We start from the raw sequence: 15587 nt of genomic DNA, 5'->3' as shown, positions 1-15587 counted from the left end.
AATTTTAAATAAAATTGTCTAATGAAAAACCTAAGTATGTACAACGACAAAACATGAAACCCACATTAAAATCAGAATGAATACAAATTTTGGAATTAGCGAACTGCGCTACACAGCAAGTAACACAACTCTACCAACAAGAGAATTTAATGTTTGAAGAGAAAAAGTTAACACAACTCATTTAGCATGAACAAATTTAAGATGCGAAATATCCAAAATTTACACTTTTACTGAAAAAAAATTAACACGACTCGTTTAGCATGAACAAATTTAAGATACAAAATATCCAAAATGTACACTTTCACTGAGAAAAAATTACTTGACTTAAAGTGGAATCATGCATGCCTTACAAAATACTTGCCAAGATAAACTGTTCACACATAAAGTTAAGAATGAAAACTACTGTTAGTTTATAAAATCAGAGAAGTACCACAGCATTTTTGTTTTTGTACTTTTTAAATTCAGCATCTCGTTTAGACAGATATTTTTCGAGCGACATATTTAACACGCAGCCTGAGGTGTTAAAAGAATAAAGGTTAATAAACAAGTAAAATACATATCATCCAGGTTTGTCAAAACACAACAGCATCATGGCCTAAAAGACACATCAACCAAACAAATGATAATATTACAAAAATTACCACAAATTTTTTTTATGTTTAAGATCCAAAGTTACTGACAAAATTTTGAATTACATTAGCACAGATGAAACCTTGTAAAAGTTAACTTATTGCCACAGCAAACTGCAAAGGTGGACATACAATATGTTGGTAATTTATAGCCAGAGACTAGCAATGTAAAAAAATTGTTTCTGGTGAGCACTGTACATTCATCTACTGGGCTATGTTTTCAATTCACTGTAAAAAAAGTCAACCAGATTATGTACAAAAGTCCATTCCCCGGTCATTTTCCTCTGTGCTTAGGCTCTCTCTCCACGGATTCGCCGAGCAAGCTGGATATCCTTGGGCATGATGGTGACCCTCTTGGCGTGGATCGCACACAAGTTGGTGTCTTCAAACAATCCGACCAAATACGCTTCACTGGCTTCTTGCAGGGCACCAATGGCTGCACTCTGGAACCGTAAGTCGGTCTTGAAATCTTGAGCAATCTCACGAACCAATCTCTGGAACGGCAGCTTGCGGATCAGCAATTCTGTCGACTTCTGATAACGACGAATTTCTCTCAGAGCAACAGTACCAGGTCGGTAACGATGGGGCTTCTTCACTCCACCAGTAGATGGGGCACTTTTTCTAGCAGCTTTGGTCGCCAACTGCTTACGAGGAGCTTTTCCTCCAGTTGACTTACGAGCTGTTTGCTTGGTACGTGCCATTTTCAAACTTGAGGTTTTTCAATGTAAGGCTTAATTGGTAAATAAAAATATCTGTAACAATTTATAGAAAAAAGATTAGAAAAAATTACAATTACACACAAAGAATTGTAGTTGTATAAACAATTTCAAATAACCTATTTTATTTTTTACATGTACATCTGCTTAACTCCAACACAATAAAGAAATCTGTCTTTTTATCTAATAAACCAGTTAACTTAAAGCTAACAACACAAATAAAAAGCAAAACATATGTTTAAACAATCTAGCAACAGCTTCCGTGATAATAATCAGTGAAATGTTAGCTGTGTGCTTTTAACTGACGCTACCTGCTTCAGCCAAGCCAACAACAAAAAACCTAGATCCATAATTAAGGGACATTTTTTCAAAAGTACCAAAAGCAAAAACACCCACGTTTACCATCTGTCATGAATAGTAAAATGCCCAGGGGGCTGAGTTTTCTCTTAAACACGTCGACAGATCACAAAGACTTTCCTAAAACCAATAAAAATAGCGAGAAAAACGCGTTAAAATTGGCTTTACCACGCGCCTGAGTCCCGAAAAAGCAGAACAATGACTGTCCGCCATTTTGAGTTTCGTCACGGCTTTCTGGAGGAGGAACTTTCTCATCAAAAGGAAACAAAGAAATAATTTTACAACGAGAAAAAGGATACGGGTGACGAAACACGCCAATACGTAGTGGTTGCTTCGCAAAAAAGGCAATCATCAACAAGTATGTCGCAATATTTACGCCGCATTATTTACTAAGCAGCTTTGAAATCTAATATGCCATGTTTTGAAAGCTGGACCAACTACACTTTTAACACTTATATACCTGCACAAATCGTTTTCAGTCCATTTCTTTTTCACTACAAAACAATTTTAATACTAAATAAGGAAAATACACCGTGCTTCCAACCAGTTAACAGCCTTGAGTTACATAATCGGTGCCCGCCATATTTAGAAAATGATTCAAAATTATTCAAATTGATTGCTGGCCTACTGGTATACATTCTTGTCAAGACTAAATTCAATGGAGTTATAACATAGGTTTTATAACATCTGCGTGTTAGTACACAAACAATAATAAAGAAACTTGCAAGAGAAAAAAGAGAATAGGCTACAGAAACTAACGCTTTCCCACTGGGAAGACGCGAAAAGAAAAAAAATGAAGCCTTTCAGTCAAGTTTCAACAAGTTGGCTGCTGTTTTGTGATTTGTCTGTTGCGCAACTGCAGGGGTTCCTGAATTTGTGCTTGGTGTCAGCGATATCCTTTCAACTGTGCAAACAGAACCAGACCGTGCACTGCGTGAGTTGTAGAAAAAAAGATACATTTTGCACCTTTTCAAAAACACTTAATCGTTTGGCATTAAAGATAAAGTTTATCGTTTAAGTGACTACATTATTTCACGTACATAAATTACTGAGAAGGACCGATTAAGAAAATCCGACAAAACATAAATAGAAAATATTACACATTAGCTTGCAAAAACATCACTGCTATATGTTTATAGAGATCAGTGACAAACATTCGCACACAAAATCGAGTTTACCGCTAGAGGTCTCTAGTAAACAAAGTACGAATTTTTTTTAACTTTGTTGCCACCTAGCGGAGATAAAAATAAGAGTTTATTTGTTTGGTGTTGTTCCTTTTGGTTTATCGATTTGAATTGTGCAAAGGCGTGGCAACGAATTGCAATAATATATCTCAAAAAACAACCCAAATGTGATTGGACATTGGCAATAATTTGCGAATTCTGTGTTGCACACATCTAATATATTTTGAGGAATAGTTTTAAAGTAAAGCAGAACAAATGGTAGTATTATCATCGCAAACTGTTTTAATTCGGTTTATTGGACAAAAGTTGCTCGCAACAGCTTGTTACACACCGAGAATCGATCACCAATTTCACAATCACATCATCATGAAACTTGGAATTGTTTTTTTGGTGCCGTTGCAAGCTTTATAATTACAAAAATTAATGAGGTCACTGTCTCTGATTGTGCTTTTAACAAACACTTGTAAGTTTAATTACCACTCAGACATTTAAGACGCCATCCGTCATCTATTAACTGCACCTTGCGTTGACTGGACGGTCAGGGATGATTTTCAGAGAAAGTCTCTTCAAGTAGGCAATGTATCGATCCACTTGAGGCCTTCCCAAGTTACTACTCTAGCGTCAGTGACTTGCAAAGCACTTGCCAGGTGCCTCTCAGGCTCGTTTTGGGGTGACCAACTGGCAGGTCTTTTGTTATTGGCATTCCCAAGTGCTGGATCACTCTTCCAAGTATGCGAAGCCCACGTTTGTTGTCTCTGAATTTTGTCTAGTTCGGGGGTTAAAGAATCTTAGTTTGTATCCACTGTGAAGGCATATTGGCGGTGTTCGTATACTTTTACCATTGAGTATAGCCGCCGAATATGTTTTTGTTGACAGGGCTTATGCAAATCAGGCTTTCAAATACAGAAAGTACGTTTTTGGTAATGTTTAGAAAAAATATTTAAAACGCAGAAAAACAGTCGTTTGTGTTAAATCAAAATTAACACAAAAGCTATCATTAAAAAAAGATAGTTAGAAACTGCAGCAAAACATACAGAAAAGGGGTAAAAAGTTTACATGGATCTTGTCTGGAAACGTTTTTTTATGGGCAAGAGATGTTGGTTTCGATTAAAAATAGAAAAAAAAACGGTTAAAACTGTACCGAAGTAATTGGCAGTTGAACGCACGGTGGCAAATTGGCCACAAAATGAATAAAACTTACCCTATATGGGATTTCGCTATAAACAGCACTCGTTATTATCATGAATCGCCGATCTTGAAAACAACTTTTTGGATTTATTTGGTGTCAAGTTATGATGTTTGTAGTATTTGCGAATAGGACATATGGAACTATTTTAAAATATTTATAAGCCAGCACATTGCAAGCGATATTTTTTAAAATTATTTGTTAATAATTTATTTCTTGAAAACATAATTTCATACAATCTAAAGACATCAAAAGCTATGTAAAGTTACAAACAAATGGCTTGCCACTTTCAGTTCCCACCTATTTATGTCTAAAACGAACAGGCATCAAATATAATTAACAATTGCCGCATTCGAGAAAAGGTTTGTGACGTCACATAAACCGTTTGTTATCAAAAGATTATGTCTTAGACATATGCCGGTTTGTGGGATAATCGCTGAAATCCGATTTTCTTTTTTAAATTTAAGCTGCTTGCTAAAAGAATGTGAAACGTTTTTTTTTTTTCAAAAGAAAGGTTGTGTTTTATTATGGAGTAAATAATATGTTAACATTCTTAAGAAACAGCATTATTTAAATAACGAGTCGTCGGTCTGTATGGGACGGGTATTAATTTCCGTGTGCAGCAGGACTCTAGTCACATCAATAGGCTATGACAATTTAAGCAACTATGCTAAAGCATTTATTAGCAGTAGAAAGTACATAGAGAATTGTCCCATACCCACTTTTAACAAGAAAAACGTAAACCAAAACAGTGGTAAGAATCACTAGGTTGTTGCTGTACCATGTTTTTGACGATACTTAATTACAACGGCAAGTTTTTAAAACTTATTTTTTCACGTTATATACAGCTGGATTCTTTCGACTGATCTTACAGTTGGTTTTCTTTTCTCATAGTAACGTAATTTCCACCGTTTGCTGCCTTTGTTTTACAGTGCTTTAATTCCCCACAGTAAGGTGCACTCATACCGGTTGTTTCCCGGAGAAAGAAAACACCAGAAGTGCTAAGATTAACCGCTTCGCTCGCCAATTGTTTCAACCCAGTGCTGTGTTTTCAAGGCAGGCAAATTGTCACTGGGAGACTTGGTTTTCAAGGACGACTTAAGTGGAGTTACTAGCCTACAAGAGGCACCCTTTAACGGCGTGCGTACAAAGAGCTAAGGTAGCTGTGTTGTTTTTTCATGGGCGCCCGCTTACTGTATTCAACATATGGCCGGCGCAACGGACGTGAAATTATCGTGCCCGCATTGCCAAGTCAGCCTGCCGAACGGTCATGCAACTGACACAGCTAACGGAGGCGTAAAGCAGAAGGACGACGTTGCTAAGGGCAACGGAAAAAGTGGTACAAAGTGGACGGATGAGCTGAATTGTTTGTGCAGTTGCAAGAACGGTCGACGGAAAAGTCAAATCGGTTTAGCAGACCCTGATAAGGATAAAACGAATAAAGTTGAAGAAGCTAACAGCAAGACGACTCAGGAAAATAAAATTACAAGTAAGCACCATCAGATTTTGTGCACTCATACTATATTTTTTAGAACCGTTTTCAATAAATTGAGTAACGAAATCGCTTACTTGATCAGCATTACTATATATATATATATTGAATTAGATTTAGCTATATATTTCTATTACCTCTGAACTTTATTATTGTGCGAGGTTTTGACCAGGGAAGTAATCAGGTATAAGGACGCAAGTGGGGTTAAAATGGTCAATATATGGGGTTACAACAGGTCGATGAGTTGTTGTGTTATAGATCTTGGGATTGGGGTCACAAAACACCTTAGCCACCGGTACTAAACATATTATTAGCTTCAATTTGCTTAGTTGTTCTTTGCCTCTTGTTATAGGAGCAAACTAATTTGGTTGTTTAGGTCACAGATTACAAACGTATTGGAAATTTAGGATCACTAGCTCAGCCCAATACTGTCTGTTACATACTTAAAGATGTGTATGCGTCATGACGTGACGTCATATCAAACCCAACAATGTTAGTGACGTCATCAACCATAAATGGATCAAATTAGATATTGGCATTGGACATGAGTCTGAAAGTCAAATACATATTGACCAAAGCTTGGATGTAAGCAGAAATCATAGGTTTTTCAAGTCCAAGACGAAATGTGAACTTTTCGGAATTTGCGTTTCTGAATTTTGACGTGCTATCGCTGAAGAGGTCACTGAAGGGCCATTCAACAGTTTATGTCTCGAAACCCGTCACAAGAGCCATTTAATGAACATTGTGATATCACAAACAGTGCCCCACTCGACTTACTGTGATATGGACGTGGCAATAAATGTTTGATGTTTGGAATTATATTTGATATCGATCGAATTTAAAGCCCACCAGGACTAGGTAGTTATTGACGTGCTTGGTGTTAGGGCTAGTTTTAGCACAATTAGTAACTGTTAGGCTTTCGTATTTTGCATTGTAACAAGCTAAAAATTTGCAGCTTGCCTTTATTTTGGTGCTAGTGAAATTATTAGATTTGGGCTCCAGGAATAGTTAGATTTGAATGAATAACAGTTGTCTATTTTGTGATTTGTACAATACTGTTTGAAAACCGGATAAAAATTTACCGATACAACATTGTGACGTTAAAGCATTTAATTTCATCTTGTCAAAAAAGTTATTTTGTAAATAATTAGTAACGTAAAAAAACCATAACAAGTACTTAATCTTACATTCTGCTAAACACATTCTTACATTCGGGTTTTCAGCAGCTGCTAATTCGACCAAAAGCAACAACAGCAAGAGCCGGAGTTTAGAGAAAAGCTACACCCTTCCCACCCAACTTAACGGGGTAGCCGGGCTAAAGAGAAACCAGCGGCATCTCTTCAAGGGAAAAATGGAGGTTTTAGACGAAGACACACCCCCAAACGTGCTAGGGGAATTACCTTGTGACGTGAAATGTCCAGGAAACGTCAGACATCAACGGAAGTCGAACGAAAAGCAGAGTAACCTGCCACAAATAGGTGGACAAGTAAGTTGGTGAAAGTTGTTGTTCAAGTTCTTGATCATATGATCAGTAACGTACTAGGTCTATGTCATATACATGAGTAAGCGGATTTATACCGCAGTGCTTACAATTAGACGGATGCATCTAACAAATTTTATTATTTTGTGCCATAAGTAAACGCAATTGTTGTGCTCTTGTGCATCAATTTGCTAAGCAATTGTTACCTTTAGCTTTGAAGATGTTTGTTTTATTTCTAAAAGTATACATTGATGTGAATCTTACCATTAGTTACACTCGGTGGCTAGTTAGAGTTGGAGAGGAGTCATTCTGTCTATAATTCTAAGTTAAGCCTTATTTTGTCAGAGTTACAAAAACGTTACATGTTGTTTTTCTAATTTACCGTGTATCATAAAAGACCCACTTTTATTCAAAAAAACACAAAGCAAGATGTTGTTAAATAACATAAGCACAGTAAAGAATCTAAATTAAGGCTACTTGGGAAGTTAATTTTGGTGGGAAGGTTTGGTATTTTTCTTGGCGTAAACTATTTGACACAAAGGTTACATAATTTCAGATGAATTTTTCCCCGGAAAAATCTACTTTTATTCGGAGAAAAATACCAATCTGTTTCCAATCTTTGTTTATTGAGCTCCAGGACGATGGCAATCCTCAATATATCTCACTGGGGGCAAACTTTTTTCAGCGAAATTTTGCAGCAAAATAATATTCGTTAGCGCCAGTGCATTGCATACTTTCCTTAAGGCAGGAATTAAGATCAAATCTGGTAATCTGGTAAAAAAAAATTTTTGTTTCAGCAATCCAGTCCGCGGTATATGATGTCTGTGTGTCCCAACCACGACGGGCGTGGCGGAGGCGAGACACTAGAGGCGGTGTTGTACTGCGCTGCATGTGTACAGTCTGTATGCTACAAGTGTGCTTTCGAAAAACATAAAGACCATAATGTGTCGCCAATCCCGGTCGCAGCTGAATCGATACGAGTAAGTTAAGTTTATCTTACAGTGATTTTGGGAAGAAAAACCTACGTTCGTGGGTTCGAATCTCACCATATGCTTTGCTAAGTCTGGCATTGCACTCCTAAAGCGTTGTACCCCTGAGTTGAAGATCAGAACTGGTTTTTGGGTCGGTTTAAATAAAACGGGATTGGTGCCTGACTTCACACTCGGATTTATTTGTGCTGCAACTTTCCATGTTTCCTGATTTATAAGTCCTCCTTACAACTGTGCTGAATCGTAAACAGTTTGCAACATAAACTTTGCAGGACTGAAGTCAAAAAAACGAATAAAAATGCGCTTGCATTTTATCTCTGATGCACATTTCAATCATATCCCATAGTTTTTCTTATACTGCTAGAAAGTAAGAACACCAAACAATTTTTTGCAGGTGAATTTAGCAGAACGCAAGAGGAAAATTGAAAACACTATTTCTCAGATGAGAGCAAAACGGAAATCGGTTGAGGTGAGTAAAATTGTCTTTAGCGTAAGTTTATTTTTTTAATTTTTATCCTCGTTATGCTCACAATGATTCGGGTGTTGGTGACTAATTTCGTTCTGGATTTACTGCTGGGTGCACGGAGCAATGTCGCTTTAGTTTTTACTAAGAAAACTCAATTGACACAGGGTGGATTAGAACCCACAACCGTGTGAACACAAGTGGGGTGCGTCAAACAATCCGCTATCTTGGCCAGTGAGTAAGATTGTTCAAAAGATGTTTTTTTATTTCGGTCATTATTGATTGTGTTTTCTTGTGTTGTGAAGCCCAAAACCTAAAGAAAATCAAAACAATAACAGTGCAGACATAGCAACGACTGGATTAATACAAACAGTACATACACCGTAACTTAGTTGTTTTAATACTGGTGCCTATGGTAACAGATCATTAAATAGAACATCAACTACCCATGTTATAGGATACTATCAAGTCTGGCTCTACTTTGTAGTTTCCAAAACTATGTTAATCCAACTTGTATCGCGTGGTCATTGTGTGTCCAGTTGGTCACTCGAGGGGCTGAAGAGCCGGACTCACACTTTCCTAGTTGTTGTTTATTGTTTGTCGTTGTTGTCGCTTAAAGTGGCGGACGAGTGTGGAATTAAACGGGATAAGTTTAAGGCGATTGCGGTGCCGAATATTTTGACCTAACTTACTTGCTGTAACACTGTGTAAATCTTGCAAATTGCCTAACTAATATTGAGATATTTGTGACATCAAAAATTTGTTTGAAGTTTGTGGCCTTTTAAGTGTTGTCAAAATTAAATTCCCCGTTTAGTCAATTTTATATTTATGAAAAGCACTTTATGAATGCTAAGGGTTCAAACTGACACTAAAATCAAACGTATTTTAGCATTAAGAGGTCACGCATTCAAATTTCTTGATAGTTTATTGTATTCTTTGATAATCGTTAAACGCAAGGTTTTTGGCATATTAAGCCTTGTTTCAAGTCGTCATTGCACGTTGTTGAATTTAGTTTGGCCAAAACCTTAACGCAATTTTTGAGAAGGCTACAGTTTAGTCTTGGACACATTTCCACCGCTTGCAAGATGTTCAAATTCTAAAAGTCGCTTTTCCCAAAATAGCTTCAGTGTTTGTGTTGGCAAACAAGGCCTCGTCCAAATATAGAGTTTTCACAAGTATTCCACACTTGTACTTGAATCGACATCTTGAGTTATTATTCGGTGAATGAGCACCACTTATCAGCTGCTGGTGTTGTTCGCTGGTCGATGATCAAGGAACAAACACAATGTATCCGCAATGTGGCGCTAGAGTGAGATGGATTTGCGATTGTTGTGTTGAAGCAAAGTTGTTGAGAACAAAGTTTAAAAGAAATTGCTTCACATGATTTTTCCGAAAAACGAACATCTAAAACTGCTTTGGTAAAAACCGCAGCCAATCAAGAGCAGGGCAATAATTACAGTTCAAGCTAGTAATGTAGATAGCCTATACCATGACCACAATCCATATTGCAAAATCACTATTCAAGCTATAACAAATATTTTTGGGGTCAAATTTTTCATTTCAAATCAATTGCAACTTGGTCCTTAGCAACGCCACTGTTTAAGTTATAGTATCTGGTGCTACTTCGATTCTTATCAAATAGTAATTTAGGTTGGTTTTCAATTTCCCTGCAGACAAGCAATGACGAGGCTCTGCAGCGAATCCACGCACAATTCGAGCAAGTCATCCAGCGCATCCGGAAGAAAGAGGAAGAAGTCGCCACTGAGCTGAATAAACTGAAGCAGAAACGGATCAACCTCATCTATGGGATACAGAATCAACAGGAGACCACGTGGGGACAAATTGATGCTGTTCTGAAAACTGCAGACGACGTGAAGATGCTGGAGGTAAATTTAGTTGCAGTGGTTCGAATCCCACTAGAGGTGGGATCTTCCGACAAAATGGTCTTGATAGGCATTTACCTTACATATATACATTTAAAACAATGTTACAACAGTTTTGCTTTTGGATCGTACTTAAGTAATCTTGGAATGAAAACCCTTGGATGTGTCAATAAAAAAGTAGTCACTAACACTTGTTTTTTTTTCAGGAATACAACGGACTCACTATTGTGTAAGTATCCTTTAATAACTTCGATAAATCGTGTTTGTAATTGACTTTTTGATTCCTGTATAATAGTAGCTTACTTTACCTTGCTAACACGAAAATAACCATTTATTGGTTTGTCCTGATAAACACAACTATTCCAGCTTTTCGCACTTAACACCCAAGTAGAATGGAGTGGATAATTAAGACGTTCTAAAGAGCCTTGGTACGTCATAAACAACGTTTCTTACCAGCTTTAAGTATGTGGTTATGACGTCATGCGGCTAAGACAATGGCTGCGTCATGTTTTCCAGGTTTTTTGACTAATGTTGCGACAGCGTTTCTAAAACTACTCGTGATGGGTTGATGATAAAACTGTAGGGATAGGAAAAGGTTAATGCCCAATGATTTATAGTCAGTGGTTCTCAAAAACAGCTTACGGTGGACCTACTACCTAAGTTTTCCAACACTAATTGTAGGTTTTAAAAAATGTCATTTAACTCGTGTTATGCTAAACAAAATTCTAGTTGTTTTTTTAAGAACTTGTATTTTTGCTGACCTATCGCCCACCAGAACAATTTGTAGATTTGAAACACTAAAAGTTTTTTTTTAAGAATTTAATTTGCAACGCCAACGGGATTACTTTGGTGTGGGAATAAAATGAAAGTAAGGTCGCAGTATTGTCATGCACAGCAACATTTGTCACCACGCAAAAAAATAAGCGTTGCACTCGTATTTACTGGAGCACATTTGCAAATCTTTCAAAGTGTAGATCTTTCTATGGCTTGGCATTTATTCAGTTTCTTTCACAAACATATGTGTCCATTTTTATTGACAAGAATATTTACTTTGTAACTTTGACATCCAAAGACTAACATATTTCGGCATATTGCAGCGATTTCAAAGATCACACAACAGCCGAGAGCGCGTTATCTTCACCACGCGATGGCGCTGATGGGTTTCCTCTGCACGGGACAGTCCCTAAACCGAGCCTGGATTTGAACGCGGTGCAGGACGAGATTGAGAAGATACGCTTGAATGGCTGCGAAGTCGACAGTACGTTTGACGGAAATGACGTAGTAATTTCGAATGGAATTACCCCAAGGTGAGAAAGAGACAAACATGTGGAATTCCACAACTTTGCTCTGTTGCATCAATATGGAACAAAAACATCACGTTTAAGCACGGATTGACTGACATACTTTAATTTGTATACACTTCATCTTTTTAACCTTCTTAATTTGTTTTTGCCACAGGCAAATCCTACAAAAATCCCATTATATTGAAACTGATTCTAGTGTAATTTTTCAAATATTAGTTTTTTTGCAAAAAAATACCACATAGTCTATATTGCGTCGTACAGTTCGTTTAACAATTTTTTTATTGGGAAAATAATAAATTTTAGGCAAATCAAGAAACGGTTTTCGTTCAAGCTTGACGCGAACACGGCCCACAATGCATTGCGAGTTGCAGCGAACTACTCCTCTGTCGAATATATCGGATCAGAGAGAAACGGAGTCGTTGCAACGAAACAAAGTCATCCCTCTATGGCATCTCTAGCTGGAGGGTAAGATTAAACACTGTCAAACAGTCTCAGCGGAAAAAAACTTGAAGATTCTATACGTGTCGCAAATTTTGGCTCTGAACCGAATCTGATTAATCGCATATTTAATTTGTCGAGATTTTTTGGCAAATAACCGGAATATTTGATTGACCGGTCCTTTCTTATCTTTATAAGCTTGCTAACTTCCAGTCTCCCCAAAAGGAATGCAATTAACCGGTATGTAACTAACGAATTCGTTTGTAGTAAGCAGTTGTTGCTAGGCATACTGTATTAACAATTGTTGTTCTTCAAGCATATTTTTAATGTAAAACAACGTTTCGGCATCTCATATGAGACGCCTTCATCAGGATAATGGCATATCTTGAAGCATGGTCTTCAGAAGTGGTCAGTACAGCATAACTTTCTTTGTGCAGAAACCCCTATCAAACGAAGCCGTATGGACTAAACAACATAAACGGGCTAAATGGAAGATTGAAGAGAGCTCAGTTCGCAACTGTTCTTGGAGATTCGTCCATTACACAGGTAGGACAACTTGCCACGTAAAAGATATGTTAGATATCACCGCAGATACATTAAGACTGTTTTCATCACAAAAATCCTTTTGATGTTTTGTTGTTGATAACTTAGATGTCATTAGAAAGTGTAAATGATGTCATAAGATGAGATGACTATAACTTATTTAATTGCCCAATCCATCCTGTACTGGTCAAGATTCACTAGGGACAAATCCGGTTTGTCGTAAATCCACTTATTTGCACAATTATCGAAAATCCAACTGTAACTATTTGTTAAGAAAATCGTCCGGTTAATTCCATAGAAAACCGCGAAATTATTTTGCTTAGTCTTTACCTGTATATTCCAAAGTATGGGACACTAACGACTTTTTATTCAGGGAAAGCAATACTGGGAAGTATCGGTGAATCGTAGCATGGAGTATCGACTCGGTGTTGCTTACAAACATATGCAAGGAACCAGAACGCTAGCTGATGAACATAATTCATGGGCTTTATGTCTCACTTACCCTGACAGGTTGGTTATTGTGGTAAATTTAATGGGTTTTGGTGAAAGAGCTTTAACTTGTAATTTACCGCTATGTGGCGATAGTGAGTAACTTTAAACGGACTGCGTGGGAGCAACTGATATAAAAGTTTACACTGTTATTTAACAAGCCTTTAGTATGTAGAATTGTCAGTAGTGTATCCATGTGACAAGAGTATATCCTGTTTTTAAACTGAAATAACAATGTGCCAAGAGTTATGCTCACGGGTGTACAGATTGCAGTTTTAGCTTAAAAATACCATTATTTTGTCACAGATGTTAAAAAAATAATGGGACTGGTGCTGGTATTTTTAGACTCTTTTATTTGACTAATTGTGCAACAGGTTCTCGGCTATTCACAAAAACCACAAGGAATACATCTTCGTCCCATCGCACGCCGCCAGCCATGCTACCAAAGTGATCCGGATTGGGATTTTTCTCGATTACGAGAGAGGCGTTCTCTCGTTTTACAACGCAAGCACGGCGGCCGAAAAGCGACATCTTTACACTTTCAGGACGTTTTTTAACAGGCCTGTGTGGCCACTGTTGTCCCTGCGCCAGGGAAAACTACAAGTTTTAACTGGTTTACCAGTACCAAGAAACCTGGTGTGGAAAACAAGGTGATAAACGTATAAGGTCCTTGTTTTAATCAAATCTGAATTGCAAAGGGTTTTAAGAACAAGAATCTTCATTCACCAAGTTTTTTATCGTTTGAAATCTCAATACAAATCCTGTTTTTGGAATGAAACACCTTCTGTGTGGTGCAAGACCAAATTATATATTTTTGTACCAAAGTAAAACAGGAGCTGGGATGCGTTTTTTATGGTAATAATGACGGACAACATTGTAACAAAACGTCTTGTATTTATGCTACCTCAGAACAGTGTATACGTGTTTCCATTATTTTGTGTGTTTTGTATTATATATCCTGGGTTGTTTATTTAAATATTTTTTTACAATGATGCGTTTTGTTTTTGCCAAGACGACGACATACTTTTATACACGTTCAATAAATTCTTCAAACGATTCTTTGCAGTAAACAATTAGAAAATAGTTTAATGCACTTCAAGTATCTGAACAATCTAGTTTTAGGTTGTTATCTGTATACACAAGGGCTGAAGATAGTCATAATATTGAAGATAGAAGATACACATTTCGCATTTCGATCTAGATTTCTTTAGACTGGATCGAGGGTTTTATGTAAATTGGTCTGCACATGAACAAAAAATGCACGTTTGGGTATTAAATAAAAAATTAGGATATCAATAATTGCTGAAATCTTTATGAGACATACCCTGTAATTCGTAAAAACTGCAGGCATCTTCGGGAATTAAGCTGTATAGTAGGAGCAACGATGTAATTGTCTTCAAACACGGACCTGTGGCTTGGTTGATGGCTTGTTGTTAAAGAACTGACTAAGAACAGATTTGATGCCTAAATCCGTTTTGGGTCAACCCCAAATCGGCTCATTCTCAAACACATCGGAATTGGTCGACTCTTTACAACTGTTTGTGTTAGAAGTGGCGGGTGTTAAACTTGAACAACCCGATTCCGGTACAATCTGGAATCCGCCATTTCCATCTAATGAATATTGTAATGGTGAATGAATTAGTCAGATTTAGATTCGTGTTACAAGTACTTACCAGATGTTTTCTTCACACTTTGTGTCCTAAAAAAAAGAGATTGCATACGAATAATATAACTGGATCAAAAACAATTAAATCGCAGTTTTCAGCGAAAAACCGTCACCTTACTTAAATGTATAGGCCAGTGTCTAGCGTTCTTAAATGTGGCTGAATAATTAGGTTATGTTTAGGTAAAGCCCACGTGCTCTTTATTAAAAGGAAAGGTGATGTAATTTTATTTGAAAAACGGTTACGTGCTTACGTGGCTGTCGTTTTGCTGAGCGGTAGGGGTTTTTCTGCAAAACAAAATAGAAACCAGAATCCGCTAAGGTAAATAAGGTTATCTTTGTTTCTTGCCAGACAAAAATTTTTAACCAACCTTTAATCGCCATAACGGATGCCACCGGTGTCCAATCTGGAGTTAGTAGTTGTTGAAACGATAAACTGTTGCTGGTTTGGGAGCTTGTATGAGGAATTTGAGAAATTGGAGTGCTCGGTACGTTCTGTTCCAGAAGACTTGATGTTGAAGGTTCTGAAACTATGATAAAAGTTGATAAAGGGTTGCGATCAGTGGTGGGATTCAGCCGGTTCGCACCGGTTCTATAGAACCGTCTCACGAAATTTTATGAGATCAGCGAACCGGTTAGCATTATTGGTTACTGTCAATTGACTTTTGGTAACAGAACAGGCTGAAAAATATAACTGTTGTGATAGAACCGGCTGACAAAAAATTGTAATCCCTCCACTGGTCACAATGTTGGCTTAAGTTGATAAAGGGT

General features: G+C 37.3%; 2 protein-coding genes across 3 annotated transcripts; one reads left to right on the top strand and one right to left on the bottom strand.

The window, feature by feature from the left end:
* Positions 1-30: 30 nt before the first annotated feature.
* On the bottom strand, positions 31-1330 carry LOC145209555 (histone H3.3A). The gene has a single exon (XM_080079867.1). It carries the CDS (start codon positions 1328-1330, stop codon positions 920-922), a length of 411 nt encoding a protein of 136 aa, XP_079935993.1. The 3' UTR covers positions 31-919.
* A 2036-nt stretch (positions 1331-3366) lies between these two features.
* On the top strand, positions 3367-14209 carry LOC145203287 (uncharacterized). Of its 2 annotated transcripts, none has more exons than XM_080075845.1 (11): positions 3367-5561; positions 6791-7050; positions 7842-8024; positions 8428-8502; positions 10170-10382; positions 10586-10608; positions 11477-11686; positions 11987-12148; positions 12559-12667; positions 13038-13174; positions 13528-14209. In XM_080075845.1, the coding sequence occupies exons 1-11, from the start codon at positions 5279-5281 to the stop codon at positions 13805-13807; spliced, it is 1935 nt and encodes a 644-aa protein (XP_079931971.1). In that variant the 5' UTR covers positions 3367-5278; the 3' UTR covers positions 13808-14209. The 2 variants fall into 2 exon arrangements, with proteins under 2 accessions (XP_079931971.1, XP_079931970.1); XM_080075844.1 differs by having other exon boundaries at positions 3368-5561; positions 6788-7050.
* Positions 14210-15587: the final 1378 nt, after the last annotated feature.

This window comes from Phallusia mammillata, chromosome 1 (assembly GCF_965637545.1).
Source record: "Phallusia mammillata chromosome 1, kaPhaMamm4.hap1.1, whole genome shotgun sequence".
NCBI lineage: Eukaryota > Metazoa > Chordata > Ascidiacea > Phlebobranchia > Ascidiidae > Phallusia > Phallusia mammillata.
The sequence above is the reverse complement of the archived record's forward strand: the minus strand, read 5'-3'. Positions and strand labels throughout refer to the sequence as shown.

What these genes read in the sequence shown, in the direction of transcription:
- LOC145209555 (XM_080079867.1), bottom strand. Translation starts at nt 1,330, where the DNA reads ATGGCACGTACCAAGCAAACAGCTCGTAAGTCAACTGGAGGAAAAGCT.
- LOC145203287 (XM_080075844.1), top strand. Translation starts at nt 5,279, where the DNA reads ATGGCCGGCGCAACGGACGTGAAATTATCGTGCCCGCATTGCCAAGTC. An exon ending in TGCCACAAATAGGTGGACAA is followed by an intron (nt 7,051 to 7,841) that starts GTAAGTTGGTGA and finishes TTTTTGTTTCAG; the next exon opens with CAATCCAGTCCGCGGTATAT. An exon ending in TCGCAGCTGAATCGATACGA is followed by an intron (nt 8,025 to 8,427) that starts GTAAGTTAAGTT and finishes AATTTTTTGCAG; the next exon opens with GTGAATTTAGCAGAACGCAA.